Source organism: Uloborus diversus, chromosome 9 (assembly GCF_026930045.1).
Source record: "Uloborus diversus isolate 005 chromosome 9, Udiv.v.3.1, whole genome shotgun sequence".
Classification (NCBI taxonomy): domain Eukaryota; kingdom Metazoa; phylum Arthropoda; class Arachnida; order Araneae; family Uloboridae; genus Uloborus; species Uloborus diversus.
Window position 1 is genome coordinate 79,231,821 of NC_072739.1, and position 22,387 is coordinate 79,254,207.

General features: G+C 30.8%; 1 protein-coding gene across 1 annotated transcript in view; it reads left to right on the plus strand.

Moving 5' to 3' along the window:
* The window catches only part of LOC129229618 (PX domain-containing protein kinase-like protein), a 47,910-nt gene extending 26,407 nt beyond the window's left edge, over positions 1 to 21,503 (plus strand). The window contains exons 6-15 of the mRNA XM_054863964.1: positions 1,283 to 1,357; positions 3,718 to 3,822; positions 5,264 to 5,402; positions 6,350 to 6,474; positions 7,712 to 7,829; positions 8,941 to 9,019; positions 9,860 to 9,983; positions 10,204 to 10,290; positions 11,623 to 11,686; positions 18,875 to 21,503. Of these exons, the coding sequence (XP_054719939.1) occupies positions 1,283 to 1,357; positions 3,718 to 3,822; positions 5,264 to 5,402; positions 6,350 to 6,474; positions 7,712 to 7,829; positions 8,941 to 9,019; positions 9,860 to 9,983; positions 10,204 to 10,290; positions 11,623 to 11,686; positions 18,875 to 19,164 (1,206 nt within the window). The 3' untranslated portion in view covers positions 19,165 to 21,503. The remainder of the gene's footprint in view (positions 1 to 1,282; positions 1,358 to 3,717; positions 3,823 to 5,263; positions 5,403 to 6,349; positions 6,475 to 7,711; positions 7,830 to 8,940; positions 9,020 to 9,859; positions 9,984 to 10,203; positions 10,291 to 11,622; positions 11,687 to 18,874) is intronic.
* Positions 21,504 to 22,387: the final 884 nt, after the last annotated feature.

The following is a 22,387-nucleotide window of genomic DNA, read 5'->3' on the forward strand; positions in this document are numbered from 1 at the left end:
GAATGCATGTCAGCTGCTGATTATTTTTAATTAAAACTAATTTAATATTTGCTTTGCTTCTGTATCATAGTTTATGACAACAAGAGCTGAAAGTGCAAGTATTTTCAAATAATAAATGGATGTTCGAAGGAATGTTTTCGTTTTTGACAAAACAAATCTTAAAAAAAAAATGGTTTTATTGCTCCAAAATAGTAGTTTTATTGTTATTATTATTATTATTATTGTTTTTCTTTTTCTTTCTTTTTTTTTTTTTTTTTGTAATCGCTATATTGCATTTTATTCTTTCACACTTAAAAATTTTACAGTAGAAGACCATTATAACGCACACCTTGGGACCAGAGCTTTTGCGTTATACAGGTTTTTGCGTTATATAGATCATTTCACAAATTTTGAAACTAATATTCAGAATATAACTATATATTAGCACTTCAGAATGAGTTATATCTGCAATGAGTATTAAAGCACCAATATTAGAATTAGTTATTCACAAATAAATATGTTTCACAATCAAAATCCTGCACTTCTGCTAGCTTCATGGCTTGCATAACAGCTGCATTTTCAAGACCCATCGGGTATTTTCTGTTTACTATGAGTACTAATTTTCAATTTAAAAGCTTTGAAATAAGATGGAAAGACGAAAAACTTCCAAAATTTAATTTGCCTAACAATTTTTATTTTTGCAAAGCAAAACAGAGGGATTTTTTAAACTTCAAAAACTATTGTTTACTTCTGAAAAGTAGTGCGGTTTATAGAGAATTGCGTTATACAGGTCGGCGTTATAACGGTCTTCTACTGTATTACTGTATTGTTGAAAGGTGGTTCTTTGTGTGGATTTTATTTTCATATTTTTGTAATTAAATTCTTTGTTTCCACCAGTTCATTTTTCATACTGATGTTTGTCGGTCGTCTTGACGTGTGTGTAGTCTTATCTCTTGCTATTTTTTCCTACTTTTTTAAGTGATTTTTTTCCTACTTTTCCTACTTTTTAAATTTTTGATTCCTTATTTCCTACTTTTTCCCCTCAAAAAACCACTTCGGGGTCTGCTATTGCCTTCCCCGAACTCTTATTCAATTTATGCCCATGGTGAAAATTATTGTATGCAGCTGTCAAATTTTAACTTTGTTTAGTGCACAAAAAATACTATTTCAATTGTTTTCATGCATTAATTGTGTGTGTGATTTAATATGTCTCTCACTTATAACTTTAAAAATGCACATCAATTTATTTTTGTTCACACTTATCATTTTCTAATTAATATGTTATTTTCCCCCTTTTATCTAGATGGCAATAGGACCTGATATGCATTTGAATGAAAAAGATTTAATATCAGCTGTCAAACTTCTTGGGAATGTGCAAGTATTTTGAATTTCTGATAGAATGCTCTTATGTTTTTGTTCAATTTACTTGTACAGGGTCTGTATTTTAAGTAATAAGAACAAATCCACAAAACAAAATGTTTTACAGATATTGCTACAAAAGTTTACTAGTGCTCAAAGTATGAACCTTGAGTATTAACACATTTCTGCAGGCGAGTTTTTCACACTTCAGACGCCCGCTGAAAGTACGCAAATTGAACATCCTTCAGAGCAATCGTGCAAACTTAAATGCAACAAAGCACTGAACAGAGTTAAGGAATCACATTTTGTGCAAAATATTGAACATGTGGTCAACCAAGTTGTAGTTATTGTCTTGTGCCAGCTAACCTGGCAATTTGGGGTGCACTGCTTCCTTTTCCAACTGTACCGTAATTTGGTGTGAAGTTTGACTTCCACAGTACACACATGCCATAAGAACCCGTTTATAGGTTAGGCAACCACTCACAGCACTACAAGACATTCAAACAAAGTAAGGACAAGGACAGGAGGGAAAAACTACATCCATGCCCGAGCCTGGATTTGAACCCAGGACATCCCCATCACAGTCAGACTCCTCTGACCAAAGGCCAGGCCGGTGGCAGTTTCGGCTGATGGGCACGATGATTCACCTTGTCACATCTGCTTCATGGTTAAAAGTGCCCTACAAAAAAATGGCATCACACCGATTCTTGAGCCTCCCTACAGCCTCCACTTTGCCCATACAGACTTTTCCACTTTCTCATAACTAAGCCGCCCTTACAAATGCAACAATGGAGCCTTAGGTGCTGTCAAAGTGGCTTGCTCACATTCTCTGAAGTATGTCTCATTTGCAGACTTTCAGGGAGCATATGAAGCATGGAAAACATGCTTGCAGATGTGTGTTGATGCTTGATGGGCATTGTTTAAAGACTTCTGAAGTTTTGCTGCGGTATCTATAAAGCAATTTGATTTGTGGATTTATTTTCATTGCTCAAAATACATAATTTGCTATTTGAGAACAAAGTATGCATGAGTGCATAAGATAAACTGACGTTGTATTAACCGAGTTTAGAAACAAAATGAAATAATTTTTAAGGTAAAATTTGAGATTAAAGGGTCAAAACTTGAAAATGTAATGTCTTTGAAGGCATGTGATGTGGTATCATATATTTATATTTAGATAATACCATACTTTATACTAGTTGTAATTTTTTCTAGTCGAAATAGTGTTAGTAAGCTTTTTATTGACTAGTAAATGATTTTATTGTGACCCTTTGACAGTAAAATCTTTATAATTTATCACCCCAATGTCAACTTACTGAGGTTCTTTGGTTCCAATTAAATAGGTTTCTGTATCGGTTGATTACTGGCTTTTGACACTCAATAAAACTGATTCAAGTAAATGATTTTCTTTTAAAAGCTTACATAACAAAATCTAACATCAATTGGAATACCTTGCGAGGAATAATCCGTAGTTTTTGAGTCTTGGTCAGTCAGTTATTTTACAGAGAAAAACTCTACTCACATGTGTTGAAAAAAGCATGTGTAAGGTTGCCTTCTTTCTCCCAAGCACTTCTCTTGGCGCGTTTCTCCTCTAACTCCTTCCTAGCCCTAGAAGAAACAAAAGTGTAAAGGTAAACTATGTAAAATTCGCAGAAATGGTCAGCATTAAAGAACATTGAAAACAAAAAGTGGACTAGAATACAAATGAAAGTTAATTTTCAAAGAATTGTTTGGAAAAAATCCTTTTGCTGGAAATTGTGTGTAACATTATATGTGTTTGAAGTATATTTTTATTCCTTTAAATATTAGCATGTTGAGAGCACAGTCATAAAACATTTTAGATTTATGTAACATAGCCCAAATAGTTTTGTGCATTAATTCAATTTTACTTGTTCTAACTATAATCGAAGTATGTATTTTTGCCTGGTTTCTCGTATCCAAACCAATGCTTTTCTTTCTTTTTTTTTCTCCAAAATGCTGTGGTTAAAAAATACAAACTGTTTGCATTTCTTAGATATACTTCATGTAGCTATACAGCTTTACTAAGTTGAAAATTAATGCACAAAAAATTGAATGTTATTTGATTTTCAGCACTTTGTTTTAAAAAAATTTAAGTGACAAATAGAATACATTTTGTAAATAAAAGTGTTTTTCATTGCTCTATTTGCAAAAATGTTTTAAATCTAAAGCTAATTCAGTTTCAAAATTAAACATGTGTATCTTTTATTTATGCTCCTATTCCCTCCTTCCCTAATGTGTATGGGGAAGGGAGGATAAATGATTAGTGAAATAGCAGAAAAATATTCTTTTCATGTCTTATTAATTTCTTTTTTGCTTCATCAAAATTAAATGTTGTTTCAAACTTAAATCCCTTTTCAGCATCCATACATACATCCAGTCACTATGTGCTCTGTCAGTTCAAATGGTTGTCTAGTCATTTATGAATATTTAGAAAATGGCTCCTTAAGAGATTTACTTTGCAAGGTAAATTTTTTGTGTTGCTAAATTTTTCTTGTCCTTTTAAAATTTGTTGCATTGCTTGAAGCTCAAATTAATGAAACAAGTAACACAATATAGTGCAAACTATTTATGTACAGTAGTCCCTTGTTTATCTGTACAGTTATCCCTTATTGATCCGGATAATCCGGATCAAACTTGTAGCCTTTTAAACAAAAAATTTTATTCACTTAGAACTTCCCTTTTTGAATTAGCAAGAGGGTAACTAAAGTACATGTCCTTTTTGTTTTGATCTAATTATGATAAAGTATTTGGGTGTCCATGCTTCAGTCAAATGCAGCTTTATGCAGAAAACAATGCACCAATCTCTTTTTAAGCAATGTAAAAATTTATTTTTAATGTGTTGTAGACAGTTCTGTGTAATTTTGTTACAAAATATGATTTTTTATTGTAGTGAAGTATAAGTCTGCTTGTTTAAGGATTTGTTTTGCTTGTTGTCCATACTACTTGGATTGTACACATTGTTGATAGTCCCAGTTAGCCTGGATAAAAGAGATTGTTCTGTAAAAATTAAAAATTTGCAGTTACTGCACTTTTCCTGGTCATGACAGTATTTTATGTCAGATAGGTGTAAATTAGATCCAACCCAGGTATCATTTATCTCAGTAACCATTAGTTGGTTAGTTTTAGAAGTACAGAAAACCCCTGGAACAACAATACGTAGGGAACCCAATTCATAATTGCTACAGAGGAATATTATGAATATCTTGTTAATAATTCATTTATTTATCTACAAAAGAGATAAAATATTGTAAATGATATCTTTGAATTTAAAAGACACTTTTTGACTGTCTTGATATGTTTTAGACACAATAGTAATATTTTAAAAAAGGATTACACTACTTTTGTTAATATGTTCAGGAATTGAAACCTACTAGAACAGATGTGCTGTTGAATTAGCAAGCGTGAAAAACTTGTACTGAAAGATTTTTTTTGCTTGCTACACATTTTTCTACTGTTAAATAAACTAACATGCAACATATGAAAATTAGAGCACGAAAATGATCACATTTGTGAGCAAAAGTTGTAGCTTAAGCCTCATGATGGAAAAGGGATGCTCGAATACTTGAAGCGTGGAAACTTTCACAGTAGCATGTAACTCTTTTTTTTTTTTTTCATTTCAGAAAAAAGCATGGGATTATAGACATTCACTTTTCATCAAAATAAGTAAATAAATAATAATAATGGCAAAAGGAGGAAAAACAAATAAAATGTTCTCCCTCCTTACTTTGAGCTGCATTATTATTCGGGAAAGACTGTTCTTGTGAATTGAAAAGTTTTAAAAAGTGCAGAATATCATTAAATTGAAAGGATGATTTTCAATTTACTGTGCTTTTGATCAAAAATATGCTGAATTATTTTCATCTTGATTTATTATATTACTAATTAAAGATGTTCCTTTTTTTAGACAAAACCTGGTGCCCATTTTCTGAAGAAATACTGCAATCCAAAAAACTACAGTGTGCTTGAACTTTCGAAAATAAAAACGTTTGGTAGTCACATTTTATTGGCCCTGAAATTTCTTCATGATCGAGGGTTTTACCATGGTAATAATTACATTTTTGAAAAATAATGTTCAACATCTATATAACATAAATAATTTATTATGCACTTAATTGTTTATTGTAAACTTGGAAGTTGTGTACAGTGAAAATACTTCACTTCTGTAATTTGTTAAGCAAAAAAAAAAAAAAAAAAAAAAATCCTAATCTTTTTTTATTGTTGTTTTTTAAAATTAAATTTACTTGCCATGTGCAGGACAACTTTTTGGACGGTTATTTATTTAGATATTACTTTTAGTACTATATTCAGTTTTAATTTTCTCAATTCTAGTGAAGTTTTTTCCAAATCTTTATTGTTGCCCATTTTTAAAAATATATACTTTGCTTTCCTACTAATTCTTTTTTAGTGTTAGTTTCAAAAAGATACAAATAGTTGGCCATTCCACAGAAAATTGGACATTTTTCGTGCCTGTGGCAGCTCTACTTTTTATTTAAAAAGTAATATATAAATTATTTAATAAACAAAAATTTCTTTCCTAAAAAATTACAAATACATATGTTATTTTTAGGCAATTTTTTTTTTTTTTTTTGCTAATCACACGTTTTGAAATGAAATATAGAGCTGTTACATCCAGGACAAAATGGCTGCCTTTCCATGGCTGTTTCGCCCTCTCAAGGATTTTCAATTTTAAGAATATTTAATTATGTATCCCTCTAGAACTCTAGCTGTGAAGAAAAGCCAAGAAAGGAAAACATTTTAAAAAATTTTATTTCATTAAATATTTTTTTATGTAATATTTGGTGCTTAAAATAAATAAATAGTAATTGAAATGTTTTCAACTAAAAAGCATTTAAAACATTTCTTAAGGAAAATAGATGGTGCAAGAAAAATTGTCACATGAAAGTTCTCATGTTGCTTATTTTGGCAAAGAGTTCTGGAGGGTTTAAACGTTCATATTTTTTAATTTATGGTTTATCTTTTTTCCCTTTAGGTAGTATACATGCAGGAAATGTTGCCATTGTTGATGGAAAATGCAAACTTTTGGATGTGTTTAATGGCACTCTAGGAGTCAACTGTTTTTTAAGACCATATTATTTACAAATAAAAAAAGTTCAGGTATAATTTTTTTTTAAATTGATACTATTAAAGCTTTTTTAAACAACTAATAAGATAGTTGTAAATTTCAGGACTGCAGAGAGCTAGATGCCCCTTAATGAGAAAAATCGATCTTGGTTAAGGTTGTTGCACCCAAACTTAATTCAAAAATGTTGTGTCCCTTGGCTGCTTTTTCCAATGAAAGTCAATATGTTCTTTCTAAAAGGCCCATTAGAGTGTTTGTTTGGTTAGCATTTTTTTTCTTACTTCTGCGTATTTTTTGCAATTATTGGAATTGCCGATTTTTAGATTGCTATCAAACATGGTATGGTGAAAGTAAAAACTTTCCAAACAATTGCTTTAATGGCCCTTTTAGAAAAAATCTAGACTTTTATAGGAAAAAATAAGCAGTTTAGTGCACAATAAGCAAGGTTCAAAATTGAAGAATTGACTTATTCATTCAAAATTTCCAAAAATTTTCCTGAAAATGGAATGAAACATTTTCTCAATTTTTCTTCAATTATTTTTACCTAAACACTGAAGACTCAATTACTGATACACTTAGGTGAAATTTTATATTGTTTGACAGTTAATCAAAAATGTTTATTCCACTAAAGAACCCAACTAAATAAGAAGTGGAAAAACACCGAATTCTGTGTTTGCACGGTTAATCAAAAATGTTTATTCCACTAAAAAACCCAACTAAATAAGAAGTGGAAAAACACCGAATTCTGTGTTTGCAAATCTTCTGTTTGTTTAATTGAAAAGAAATTAGGGTTAATTTTGAAAAAAATTAAAAAACAAATCTTTTTTGGTACAATAGCAACCGTTAACAAAAATTGTAATTGTAAAAATGAACCCTTTTCGAAAATCGTTCACAAAAACAAAATTGTTTTCTCGCATAGGAGTATGAAGATAATTTATTTCTGGTCATGTTTGGAACATCTTAATTACATTTCATTTTTGGATTATTTATTTCTGCCAATTTCTTCTTTTTTATGTGTAAGTGGAAATTTTAAAATTACTTAAGTATTAATGATGTCTAATATATTTCGTAGTATTAGTTTTTTTTTTGTTTTTTGATAAATATAAACAACTCTATAAAATGTCGATAGGGGAGGGGGGAGTTCAGTCTTACAATTTTTTAAGAGTGGCACCCATTTGTTCATTCTAACATTTTAATGTATTAGGTCTTTCCATGTTGTTATTCTTCAAATAATTTCAATTATTTCATGATTGACAAATATTAATTTTTCAGTCTATGGAAAATGTCGATATATATTGCTTTGGACATTTATTATATGAAATGGCTTTTGGGGTGCCATTGTATTCCAGCTACTGTGATCATCTTCCAAATAGTTGTCCTCCAGAGTTACGTATGTATTATTATGATGCTAACAGTTCATGTTTTTGGCTTTATCCCGTCATCTGTCTTAATGTTACTATTAGTTTATTTTGATGCATATTATTTTCTTCACAAAGTAAATTTTCTGTACTGTTGAACTTGTTAGTCTCAAAACCTCCCCATTTTGATCTTTTAAAATTGACCTGTCTTTGTATCCTTAATTATGTATATTTTCCATGTTTATCTGGAAAACACATTCAAACACTAAACCTCTATGTCTTGAATTTGGACTGCGTCATTTTTGCATTTGATGCCTAGCAACCTTGGTCAAAAGCAAAAGTTGTAGATACATACCTGCCAAAAATAAAGAAGATTTACAAAAAAAAAGTTACAGAAAAAATAGGTAAAAATGCGAAAGATTTTATGTGACATTATTTTTGATAATTTATGTAAAACACTTGTTTAACTACAGTGAAACTTTGGTAATTCAACACACGGATAACTCGACTACCCTGGTAGCTCAACAATAAAATTGCAGGGTTGAAATGTCACAAAAAAATCATCTTAACACAACCATTCAATTCCAAGAGCTTTTAGAAATAGATGTTTATCTATAAAACTATCTTTTGAGAAATTTGTGGGCAATGTGTGAATTGAGTTAGAAGATGTGGTAGAATAGTACTCAAATGCAATCCATAACAAAAGACTGAGGGAGAAATGTTGAGAATGTTGGCCAAATTGATTTCTAGCAATACATGACCTTAAATGATCAAACTCATGTAAATCAAACACTAAAAATCATTGAAAGACTTATTCAGCTGTCAATCAATTTTTCGTTAACTATGTGATTATGAAATTTAATAAAGGTTGTGTGAAATTTAATAAAGGTAGGAAAATCGTCAACAATTTTAATTTGGAGCATATTAATTCTTTTACTTGACTTTTGTTTTAATTACTTTTTTATGAGTTTTTCAAGCCCTCCTTATCTTGATGTTTTCCTCTTTCCCATAAAATTTTAAATATATGTTTGTAGTTAATACCTTAAAAGTTTTGGTTGTGTTTTTCTATAACAGTTTTCAAGTTTTTAACACATCCTAAACATTGAGTAAATAGTAATGTCATGTTTTCCTTATTTTATATAGGGTCTATATTAGAACTAATTTTATCAAAAGCAGCTCTAAAAATTGGTGTTCCTTCAATATCAGATGTTCTTCAGCATCCGTAAGCTTTTTGTTTTTCTTCTGTATTTTTTATTTGAAAAATGTCTCTTGTTTTTTAGAATTCTAATCTTTTAAAATTTAGTTATGATTTCATTTTTGTACAATATGCACAATTTGACTTTTGTACAAAAGTAACTGATCTTCAGCAGTTTTTCATATAATCAATATAGTCAAGGGGAGAAAAAAAGCAATATTATATTGGTTTTAAAGTCAGAACATAGTTTTTCATTGGTTGTCTCCTCGATAATAAAGATATGATTCAAACTCTTTTTTGAATTGGAAGAACTTGGAACTTTTGAAAACTATTTAGTTTTATAAAAGATTTATTACGTGAAAATGTACATCACATTTTGTATCACTCAATCGTTTAAACTCTCCCAGTGGCAAGACCATGTCTGTCCAACAATGTTAATATTAATGAATCCCTTGCAGTGTCTTTTGTGAAAAAGGAAATGATTTTGTTGCACAATTTCATTTGAAAAGTAATATAATGTAACAAAAAATGAGAAATATTTTTTAAATTGCAATTAATTGCTGGTATGCTTAAGGAGAGTTTGAGCAGAGTTACATAATAATAGCATTGGAAAATGTCCAATAGAACAAAATATTGAAGAATTGATGCTGCTCTTCAGTTTATTATTTTTTGTTGTTATTATTATTATAATTTAAAAAGATCATTTTTTGAGATTGGCTGTTGGTTAGTTTAAGAAGAAAAGGAGTAGAGTTAAGCTATGGCTATTTTTAGAAATTTATAATGCCTTTCAAAAAACAAATCGATAAATTAGTTGCTTGATTGAATAGTGCAATTTAGTTATTTTTTTTTCTTCTTCTTTTAATCTAGATTCTTTGCAAATTCATCAAATGATATTGAAAAAATCCATTTTAAAGTTTCTTCACAGTTGAAAGAAAATTTGAAGCAAGCAAGACATTTAGCAGAGCAACGATTAAAATCTGAACAGAAATCTGTAAGAATCTTTTTAAAATACTTTTTATGTTTACTTTCATGTTTTATGCGTGATACACATATTGTACATGTAATAAAGCTTTGTATGCATATTTATAAAAGTTTTACAAAAGAATAAGTGGTTTTCTTTTAGATGTAATTCTCAATGTATTGTATTGCTTGAGGAAACTTACGTGCGAAATTCGCTTATCTTTTTTAAAAAAATTATGTATATATTCCAGATTAGACATAGTAAAAGGTTGTCAAAAGTTCAAGCACAATTGTCGTCCGAAGATGAAAGGAAGAAAAGATCTCATGAAAGGAGAAAAGTAAGATATTTTTGGCACAATGATTCTTATGCCTTCTGCACAAGGGGTGGTTAGTGGAATCAACTTTTCAAAAAAGTTGCCTGTTAATTAGTTGACTGCTGTTTTTTGTTGTTTTTACACAAGGCAACTTAGTTGGATCAGATTCTCTTCTAATAAGCTAAATTTATTCGAACAGCTGCTCCACAACGCTGTTAAAACTGAACGGAGTTGACTCTCAACTAGTTTACTCGCATGTGGAGCAAATGCTTGACAATGTCTCGATGAATGTAATCAGTTAAAAAGTTGATTACACTTAATGGGATAAGAATGGTAACGGCAGGTGTACATGGTGTGCCTTGATAGGTGCAAGAGTTTAAGCAAATTGCATATTTTAGCAACAATTTTAATAGCAAACAAATAAAACAAAAATTTAAATGTTATCAAAGCATTTTCAATGTTCTTCACTTATTTCCTGAGTGAAAATATTGTATAATCTTTGCTCATTAGTTATTAGTGCAAATTCTATTTTTGCCAGGTGGAAAAATACGCATTTTTTCCTGCTCCTGGCAAAAATTCACCAAACCTGGTTTTTGAGATTCGCTGGAATTAACTTTTCTTTAAAAAATGCTTTAAAATATTATAAAAATATATACCTTTTTTTTTCAGTTTGTAAAGTTTTCACTGGCTAGGTGCAGTCTGCGGGCCTCTGATAAGCTGTAGACTTCTGATGTAGATCACTTACATTTACACATTTTGTTAATACATGAAACTACATTCTAAGAGTAGTAGTTACGTGCTATCAGTACTAATCATTTTTAAGGACATTTGAGAATTTCCGTGATGCATTATTAGAGGATAGATATGGATTTATGTTACTGAAAAAATAGTGCTGGCAGATTTTTGTGAGAGTAGCCCCAAATGTATTCTGAAACTAAATTATAGTATTATAATATTATGAAAAAAAAAAAAAAAAATCAGCAATAAATTCTATTAAATGATCACGATACCTTAATTTATTTTTTATTTTTTTCAAGAACATTATGTTTAGAGTTCTTTTCCCTATACTCTGGAGTAATTTTGAGAGCTCATATTTCTCTATTCGTTTGGCGTGTGTTGGTTAGATGTTCAAAGTTTTTGATGCATGACCGACTGCATGATTTTTATCAGTAAGAGGTATTTTCAAAACTAAAGCAATTTTGTCCTGCATTCAGAAGTTGAACATGCTTATATATATATACACATGATGAAATACTAAAATTGATTTGAAAAGTATTTCCTTATGCAAATGTATTTATTACATGCTTAGAGCATATATATATATATATATATATATATATATATATTTTTTTACAGAAAAATAATTCAGATATTGCTACCTCCACATCCAGCGAAAGATCACAGACATCAACTCCTACAGGTTTGTTATATTTTAATTTATGAAACTTTAAAAGATAAAGAAATAAGCATTTTCTTGTGCGAGGGGGGGGGGGGGGGTTACCTTGAAACACTGAAATCGGGTGAATGTCGAACTCTTGCTGGCAATTGACCAAAAATATTTGGTCGTCCACCACAGTCTTTGCTTTGTGAATGTCGATACTCACTGGTTAATGTCCACATTTACCATATTTCAGACTTTCACAGTGACCTATATGTGTGTGCATGTAACCTATATGTATGTGTGTAAAGGCCTTCAAAAAATAATGGTCACTATTGTTAGGGATGATAAAACTTTCCAAATGAATCAAATTTCACCGTACAATATGAAGTCGGAAAACAAGCATTGCATTCTTGGAGAAACCTAATGCATACTTGCCAACTCTACTGTTTTTAACGGGAGATTCCTGTCTTTTACATCTATCTCCCGATTTCCCGTTTTTGCCATTTTCTCCCATTTTTGCAGTTTTTTCATCGCTCATCAATAAGTTTCACTTTCTTTTCAATAGATGGCTCCCGTTCTTTCAGGGCATTTAATTAGTGATTTTAATGTGAAATTTGTCACTAGTGAATCATCTATATACCTCTAGTAAAATCTCCTGTTTTTGAGCAATCACGATTGCTAATTAATTTCATTTGACCGTCCTTGATGTTTGGTTCCTTTTTCAACCCCACCGTCCTCTGTGGGCGCAACTCCTCCCAGCAACCGCTGCTCCTGGTCAGTGGTGTCCATGTCCTACACACACACACACGAACGCTCATACACACACGCCAACGTGCATACACACAGGTCTACGCACACACAAGACTACACATACACAACTATGCACAGGAGGAGGGACAGGAACCGTTTTTAGAAACAAGCGAGTGGGGTAATAACCAATGAGTAGGGTCCTGTCACAACTTGTGATTGCCAAAAACATAATTTGAATTCAAAATTTCAGAATTCAAATTAATTTTGAAAATTAATTTGCGGGTTGGCAAGTTTGCCAATGGAGAATATGAAGCTGGTATGGAAGTGGATTAATACATTGGACCTAAGAAGAATGCCCTTTCCTTGTTTGTTATTGGATATCTAACAATATATGTATCATATACAATTATGCATGTTAATAGTAAATATATATTGAAATATGTTATAACTTATTTGTTTCAGCAAGTTCTATCATCCCTTACAGTTTTGAATATTAATTTTTTAACACATTGTGTATGTGTACGTGATCAAAATGTTAAAAATCAAAATGATGCACAGCTTTTTGCTTCTCACCTCTTTCATTTCATCTGCAGTAATTTAGTTTTTTATAGAACCAATCACAGTTATTGTCATCTCTGTTTTTGTTTGTATTTTACTTCTCAAAAATGAATTTCACTCCACCTGAAAATGTCACAGAATGTTTTTACTCCCATTTTTTAAAAATTATGCATGACCAAGTCAGGTTTGTAAAGCCAAAAATGATAGTTAAAAAAAAAAAAACTTAAATGTAAGTCTTTATTTGTGATATTTATAATTCAGTTAATTTGTGTGTGAAACTTAGAAAGTCTGTCAAAACTATTTATTTTTTGCTGATATCATGCATTATTACTTTTTCATTATGTGACATGAATAATCATGCAAACTGATTAAAAAATAACCTTTAATTATTTTTTTAAATTTATTTATTTAAATGGTGAATGTATTTATTTCTTTTATGAAATGCGAAATATTTTTCTATAAATGATATATATTTTCAAAAAAGGCCATAAATTTGATTTTTGTAGTATGTAGGAACTTGTATTTTATCACCTTAAGAACCAAGTTCATATTCATATTTCATGCACATTTCATTTTGTTTTGTGTATGAAAAAGAAAAATTTATGGGATATGTGGGCAAAGTGTCTTTTTTGTTATCCTCCTTTAAATAACAGCCGATGATCGAGTAACCCGCGTTCTTCAACAGCGAAACTCATGGCATGATAATTTGATATATGTTTTGGTAATGTTTAGCATGCAAGGAAAGGCTTTATTGTGACAAGGCTGAACTCGATCTGGCAACTTAACTGTTTTACTGGTAAGACTACCATTTCAGGGGAATGAAGAAACGGAAAAATGGTCAACAATGAACACTACCTACTGGAGTTTAGGGTTAATCCACTAGAGTTAGGGTTACAATTTCAACTATCAAAATATCACCAAACAGGCAATGGCTTTGTTAAATGTAGAAGCAATTTTCACCTGTCATACCTTGAAGGGTAACTTTCTAGTTAAGTATGGAATTGTCATAACAATTCTAGATAGGCAGGTTTTACCTGAGTGGTTATATTTTTTTTTTGCTACATAGTGTATGTATATGATCCACTCTCAAAGTGACTAGGTTACTGCTAAAATATGAAGGACCCCCCCCCCCCCCCCCCCCGCAAAATATCTATCTCATTACATGTTTGTCAGAGAGGCAATTATTCATGGCATTATTTTTTGTGTCCAATTGAGAAATGGTACTTTTTATTCAGATATTCCTTTACAATTTCAATAGCTGTTCACAGGTGCATTAGCCTCCCCCCTCTAGTTTTTAAATTTAGTGGATAAGTTTTTAAATTCTGTTACTCCATGTTTATTATTACTGTTATTTAAAATTTGTGTAAAATGTTTATACTACTGAAGCAATATTTTTAATTTTAAAATCAAACTGCATTTAGATATCTTAAGAACTCTTTACATATGATTGAATATTTAAATTCATTGAAAAATGTCATGCTAATACTGTATTCTCTTCATTTTTTTTTTAATTTTTAAATCTAATAGTCTTCTAGTTAGTGTCTAGTTTGATTTTTGAGATTTTTTTTTTTTTTTGAAAAGACATTTAGTTACTCATTTTTAAGATTATGTTATGATATTTAGTTCTATTTCAAGAAGTTATTACAAATCAATGAATTTTCATCATACTCAATTTTGTGTCTCATAAATATCAATTAAATGGGTTTGTAACTAAGAATAAGTTAAGGAAGAAAAAGTTGTCATTAGTAATATCTTTCAAACCATTCTATGCGAAAACTGACATTTTGTCTCACACTTTACAGCTAATTTATTTCATTTAAACTAATTACTTTAAAAAGTAATGTTTAAAATTTGTTGCATTTAATATCACAAACGTATTTATGCTTCTTTTGTAAAAAAAACCTTGTTAATTACCTTTTGAAATTATTGTTTTTAAATGAAATATAATAGCTATCATGTGCAGGACAAAATGGCTGCTTTTCCATGGAATGGCCCATTTATATGTATATTTATTTTCTTTGGTAGTACTTATTTGTTGGAAGTAAAAATTGATCAGTGTTCAAAGTGCTTGATTATGTTTAGATTGTATGTGAAACTATTTCATGATCATTGTCCTGTCTTTGTCATGCTTTTCCCAATGGCTCAGGTCCTGTCATATGAGATCAAACCTGCATCTGTCCTCCCATCATTTAATCATACTTCATGGCATTCCAGTTCACTCTGTAGGTTGAGTTTTCACTTTTTGCTCAAATGTTGACTCCATTCTTTTTACATTCCATTTTATATCATATTTTTTTAATAAAAAGGCATTTTGTATAAAAATATGACTGATTTGAATTGTTTTTTTTCTCCTCTCTGTTTTTATTGTGACAATTTTAAAATTACACTTAGAACTTAGACTATTACCATTGAAATTGCATGCTGTGGTTGCATGACAGTAAATGAGAAATTTATCACTATGTGTATGTTTTACAGTTAAATAATAGTGCTGAACTACAGCCAGACTAAAGTTGTTCAAAATCAGTTTTTGCCAGGTTTCAAAACTAGAAATAATAAAATTAAAAAGGAAAAAAAAAAGGCATGAGGTTGCCTTGAAGGGGGGAAAAAGGGAAATTCATGCAAAACAGAAAACTGGGAATATTTAAAGAATATGTGTACAAAATGTCTGAAACTAAAGTTTTAAATCTGCTTGACATTTATCAACAGAATTCTGACTGTTTTAGAACCAAAGGTATCATAACCATAAAACAACAACGTAATCAAAACACATATTACAAGAAGTTGCATACATGTGTTTCGAGTTTTCATGGAACCCCCTTTCAATGCTTTTCAATGCTAAAAGTTTTGCTTTTGGATGCAAAATCGTCCACCGTAGAAATGGGGATTCCATGAAACTTGAAAACACATATTTGCAACTTTATGCAACATTTGTGCTTTGATCACATTATTGTTTTATGGTTACTTTGTGTTGCACAAACGCATTTATTCATTTTCAAGATACAGTGAAGCACCGTTTATAAGTTTCTGAAGGAACTGTATGAAAAAAGCGTAAAAATGAAAAAAAAAAAAACGTATAATAGGTATGCGTTAATATGTTTTAAACTCTGTATTAAAAGGTGTTAGAGGAGAGGATAAGAAGTAAGAATCAATAAGGAACATATGGTCACAAACACAATGCTGACGCGCTACATGCACGCAAAATGAGAAATTGATGGACGCAAAAGAAGTCACAAATTTATATATATATATATGTTACACAAATACAATTTTACACAACATTTTAGGACTTAAGAAAGTTTTAAAGCGATTGATGAAATTTGCGGCCTTCAGCTGTAATACATGCGTCGCATTCACAGATCCCTCTCTGTTGCAATAACGAGACTTTTGAAAAACTTTCATCAGCCGCTGCGCCTTTGTTGCGTAGCGTGTATTAGAGCTACTACAGATCGAAACTTTCAAAAACTGCTCTAAATATTTCTTAAAAACTAAAATGTTACGTAAAATCACCTTTGAGCAACAAATTTGTGCCCTGCTTTGCATCCAACACTTTCTGGCTTTGTGTGCATGTAGCGCGTCAGTGATTATAATTTCCTTATGATTCTTTGCTTCTTATCCTCCCCTCTCACACCCCTTTGATTTTTGTCCAAGAGCTTAGATTCACTCTGTAAGCCGACATGTATATAAGCGTATATACTCGTGCTTCCATATTGTATATACGTGAGTAGACACATACCAAAGACGCACTGGATGGATCCACGAATTAACTCGTGTATACCCGCATATGTATGTATGTACACTTACATATGCGTATATACGTCTACTATACACATATATACTCAAGTATGCACGTATTTTCTCGAGATACAAGTGCATACGCGCATATGATGTTCGTTATACACGTATATACTCGTATATACAAGTGACACTCACATATATGTGGCACGTATATACATGTGACACCTACGTACTCATTTAGACACGTATAAACTCCTGTAGGTAATCACGTATACATGCTTATATACCCGTATATACACGTATATACTGGAGTAGGCACGTGCATGAATGTATCTGATTTATACATGTATCTACTCATATAGGAACGTGTTTACTCTTGTATAACACGACATGTATATATTCTTGTATACACGCATATACTCGTGAATATACTTGTAACTATAAAAACAACTGAAATATACAAGTATTAGGGTTCTTTATAATGGTTTTGCATCTATTTTTAACTATGACCACTTTACCCCATGCTATGACCACTTTCCCCCACCCCATGGTGTAAAGTGGTCATAAAAACATAGGGAAAAGCAAGTTCTATAAAACTAATAAAATCAATATTTTTCTTCCTAAAATTTAATGTACCGTGTTCTTTAATAATGCAATGTAAAATAACAACAAAAAAAGTTGAAGTTTTTAAAGAATTTGTTGCATTTATTTTCCACCTAAGTTGAAAACATACGATTTTATGACCACTTTACCCCACCAGACCCTATGCGTTAATATGTTTTAAACTCTGTAGGGACCATATTGAAAACGTATAATTGATAAAAACGTGTAAAATAGAAACGTATAAACGGTGCTTCACTGCATTGTGCTTGGCAATGGATAAAAATAATTGTTTCCTGTAGCTGGTGAAAAATAAGAAATTTTATTCTGTAATTATCTTCTCCAGATTTTATTCTGAATTCATCAAAAAATAATCATAACCTTTCAAATGGTATATTTAGCATGTAGAAATGCCAAGAGAAAATTCCATTGCCAAAAACATCTTTTTGGGCGAAAGTTTGGGGGATTTTTTTTTTTTTTTTTTTTTGAGGGGGTTGGGGTTTCGGAATGAAACAATGCATTTTTTAATCAGCTAAACCCATACAAATATTATAAATTCAGATAAGCATTTTAAATTGCAATTAGATCTGAATCTTAGTTTTAGTTGAGTGGCTTAAAAAACGCTAATTTAAATGCTTTTTGTATTTTGAACTCTTGAAAAATTTAAAACTTTAGATTAAAAAGAAAAGAATATTCATTTACACTTTGAAGACAATTGATGAATACTCTTATGGCAAAAAATACAAATTCTCTTAAACATGTCTAGGAGCAGAGATAAATACAAAAAAAGAAAAAAGGAGAGAGACAGAACATATTTTATCGATTTTGGGGCCATGTCTGGTTTCTCTCTCAAATTTATGTTAAAAGATTTGATGCCAAGCATTGTCTTCAATAAAAGTTCACTAATTATTAAAAAATAATTCTGTCTTTTTTTGGAATTGCTCCACATCTTTTTATAGATTGAGTTATTTTTTTTTCTAAGCTGCGTGCATTCAAGGCCTCACATCAAAGCTTTAATGTACTAAAAATTATGGATAAATTTTTGAATCCATAATGTAATTGCTACTGTTTTTACTTTTTTCTTTCTTTGCAACTTAGATTTTCAAAATCGGAGCAATAAGTTTTGTAAGATTTAAGGCAGGGGTGTTTGTGATCCGAAAGTTTAGGCTGACAACACATTCTAACTAAAAAATTATTTAAAAAAAAATTAGTTTTCAATGATTTTTGTATGTAAATTTGAAGAGTTTTTACAGGGGGGGGGGGTGTTGAGCTTCCTCATAGTTTCTGAAAATTTCACTCTTCAGAAAATTTTACTCGAGTCCACTATCAGCCCCTGATTTAAGGGGAGAAAGGGGCCCGGCAACCAATCTGACTAAGGACCGGCCTTGGCTCTCAGCAGCCTTGCAATTATGTAATAATTATTGATTGAAGCATGTAAATCAATTTTTTTTTTCCTTTTCCCCTGTCACAATAAATATGATATATATCACTTGATGCAAAACTTTCTAAGTCAATTTTCCTTTTAACTTAGATGACAAATACGATTGATTCATTGTAAAATGAAAGTTATTATATTTGTTTCAGATACAGTGACTGATAATCCCTCATCACCTTCTATTGTGTTGAATTCTGACTCCACAGATGCATCAAATAAAATGAGCCAACAGAATCTGCAGGCTCCTGTTCCACCACCACCACCTCCTCTTCCACAAGCACCCCTTATGTCACCACCGCCCCCTCCTCCTCCACCTCCTGCATCAAGTAATGGTACTAATTCAAGCGGTAGAGCTGCTCTTCTAAATTCTATCCAGGGCTTCAATAAAACCATTTTGAAAAAAGCCGAAACCAAGGACTGTAGCGTTCCAAAGATATAGCTAAGGCAGTAATAGCAGTGCTGTAGTTGTGCGGGGAGGGAGGGGGTAATGCCAGTCACCAAAATATCTGATTTTTAATTGAAAAAATAATGCAAACGAGTTTTAAATCAACCTTCTTTTGGTAAGTTCCCCCAATTTTTTTTTCTCCCGAATTGCAGCACCGACTAACAGTACAGACTTTTATTCTATATGTTTTCTGAATTGTTCCTTCAACCGTTTATCACTCAAAAATACAGTTGAACCTTGATTAACTGACATTGTAAAACTCTATCCGTCATGTTATTTGTTATTGTTTTTCGTAGTAGTTTTTTACCCTCTCTGCTACATGTGGGAAAAATTAAAAAAAAAAAAAAAAAAACTGGTTTGTATTACCGACTTAAAAATAAATAAATTTACTGTGTTTTAACTATTATTGAACTATTAATCTTCCTAAGCAGGGTTGCCACACCACAGGGAAACTTGAAGAGACAGAAAAAATACAGGGAATTCAAAAATGGAAAACAAAAAAAAACGGGGAATTCGGAAGTGCAGGAAAGTATCAGGATATTAATGTTCTGTTCCAAATATCAATGTTCGCTTGTTTGTAGTACTGCATATTCATACAGGGAAAACACAGGGATTCTTCCCCCCAGAATTGAGGTGCAACCCTGCTTTGTGAAACCAGGTATAATTCCATCACTGCTTTTGTATTCCCAAAGTTCCACTTGTCTCACAAACTAAACATTTTTATAATTGATTTGATTACAGTTTAAATTTTTTTTCCATTTGTGTAGAAACATTCTCGTGAGCAGTATAATAGTCTTATTACACAGTGCAACTTTCTCCGCCCTCTCACATATCTACCACAAGTATTGGTTGATGTCACTGAGTATACATAGGTATAGTTGAGGTCATTGGCGTCATGCAATCTGGTGAAGTCTCATTGGATAAAACTTGCAACTAGGTGCAACCATTTCATGCAATTGTTGGCAACACTGAGCAATTTTTCCCCATAGAAATACATTGAGCTGTAGGAAAAAGTTGCAGATGGTTGCACAGTGTAATAAGACCATAAATCAGAGTAAAAGCTACTGTAGTAATTATGTTTGGTGAAACTGCCGCTTAGCTAAAAAATTGATGTACATTTAATTTTTCCAAAATTTCAATTTGCTTGTGATGCTTTGTCAGTTGGGTAATCAAAGTTCATCTGTAATAATTTATTATTGAATAATTGCTTTTGGTGGTTCTATTTATACCAACTTCATCATGTCATTAAAAAAAAAGTTTTTAAAAGACTTAATTTTGATTCTAGTCATATAGTTTTATAAATGGATGGTGATTTTAGATTGTTAAAGAATGCTAGTAGTTTGTTATTCTTATTTTAAATTCTTCAAAATGAAGTCATCATTTTGTTCGGTTTAACCTGATTTTAAGATGACATATCTAACAAATTTATTGCTTCTCAAAAATTTCCTTGCAGATCTTTTTATGAAAACAATCCATCCGTTTTGTATCAGGTTAATTCATTCAAAATAATAATTAACTTCAGATTTACGAAATTAAAACTGATTTCTTATCTATTAAATTTTTTTTTAAGTTTAATTCTTTGAATTTCAATTTCATTGCTTTATTGTATATTTATGTTGAATATTATTGAGCACAATCTAAGTTTGGATTAGGATCTGCTTTTAAAAAAGGATTAAAAGCCAGTACTCGTTTTTTTTTCTTTGGTTGAATGCATGAAGGAACTCTGTATGTGTTCAGTTTTATCTGCATAAAAGATGTTATGAAATCATATTTCTATTTACTATTGAAATTTAATAGGTTTGAGCTTTTTGAATGAACACTTGTTCTAAGCTGTAATCCTTCAGATCCAAAACTGCTTTAAACTTATTTATAAAGTGTTTCTATAATATTTCTACTAAATAAACCCTAAGTGAAAAGTTTCTGTTTTCCCTTAATTACAAAATGAAATTATTGTACAAGATAATTTTTCTTTATTGGTACTAAATTATGGGATAGAAAAATCAATGGGATTTTTATTTCCTTCTCCCACATTAGATTCACTGCAATGCTCTCTCTGATCTACAATCTGTAACTCGAAAAGTTTGGCTTTTAATTTGAGACTAAAATTAAATTTTTTTTTTGTTTTGTTTTTTGAATTTTTGCTTATAAGTAACGTAACACATTTCATTAAGAAATAAACCTTTATCTACTAGAGCGATTGTGAGCTAGCTTTAGTCCGAATTACAGATTGACTGATCTTTTCAAATAAAAAATTTCAGGAAGAATTGTATTTGCACCAGATATAACTCAAACTGTCTTTTTCTTTTTAGTATTCTTATACGATAAAGCTGCCAAGGACCTCTTCCAAATTTCACTTACATTTAATAAGAGTGGTGCTTTTGGCTTTTACCTAGCTCTACTGATCTTTGTGGATATTGGCTGTTCACACACACTTAAGCGTTTGAGACAGAGGTGGTACAGCATTTGCACTAAAAGCGCTTCTGGTACAAATGCTGTACCACTTCAGATTCAAATGGTTAATAAATTCTGAAAACATTGGTGTTGGATTAGTTGCTCTTGGGTGAAAGAAACTCAAAACACCTTTTTTTTAAAAATTATTTTAAGGAAAATTTTCTTAGCCTTTAAGTATTTTACTGAAGAATCTTGCTGTTTATTTTTTTATCTCTTTCAATTTGTGAATAGTTCTTCATAATTCATTCAACATAAAGTTCAATATTTACAATAACCTACAGGTGCAGCTATTTTTCCAAAATTTTGGTACCAAATGCATTTGTTTTAATTTTAATAGAAATAAAATTATATTGATATTCCTTTATTTAATTTTATAATATATTGAAGTAGTACCAAGCTTAAAGTTGAAGCTACCCTGGTTATTTTAGGTAACTTTTTAATTAAATTATTGCATATATGACACAGAATTCCTTTTTGTCAGTATTTTAATGTTAATAAATATAATGTATCAAGTTGAAATTTCCAAGTACGCCAAGTTTGGTCTCATTAGTCAAGATATTTTCCTCTGTATTCAAGTTAAGTTAAATGCTAGCAATATATTCATGACTCATTATTTTAAACATAAAAACGTTTATTTACATATGTACACGTATATAGTATTTAACATCTTTATAGAGGTAATTCAGTCACGTTAAGGGTGACTGCCATCAAGATACAGCATCGATTAATTCAAGAGTCAAGAAGAAAACTAAACCGGCATTCAGCC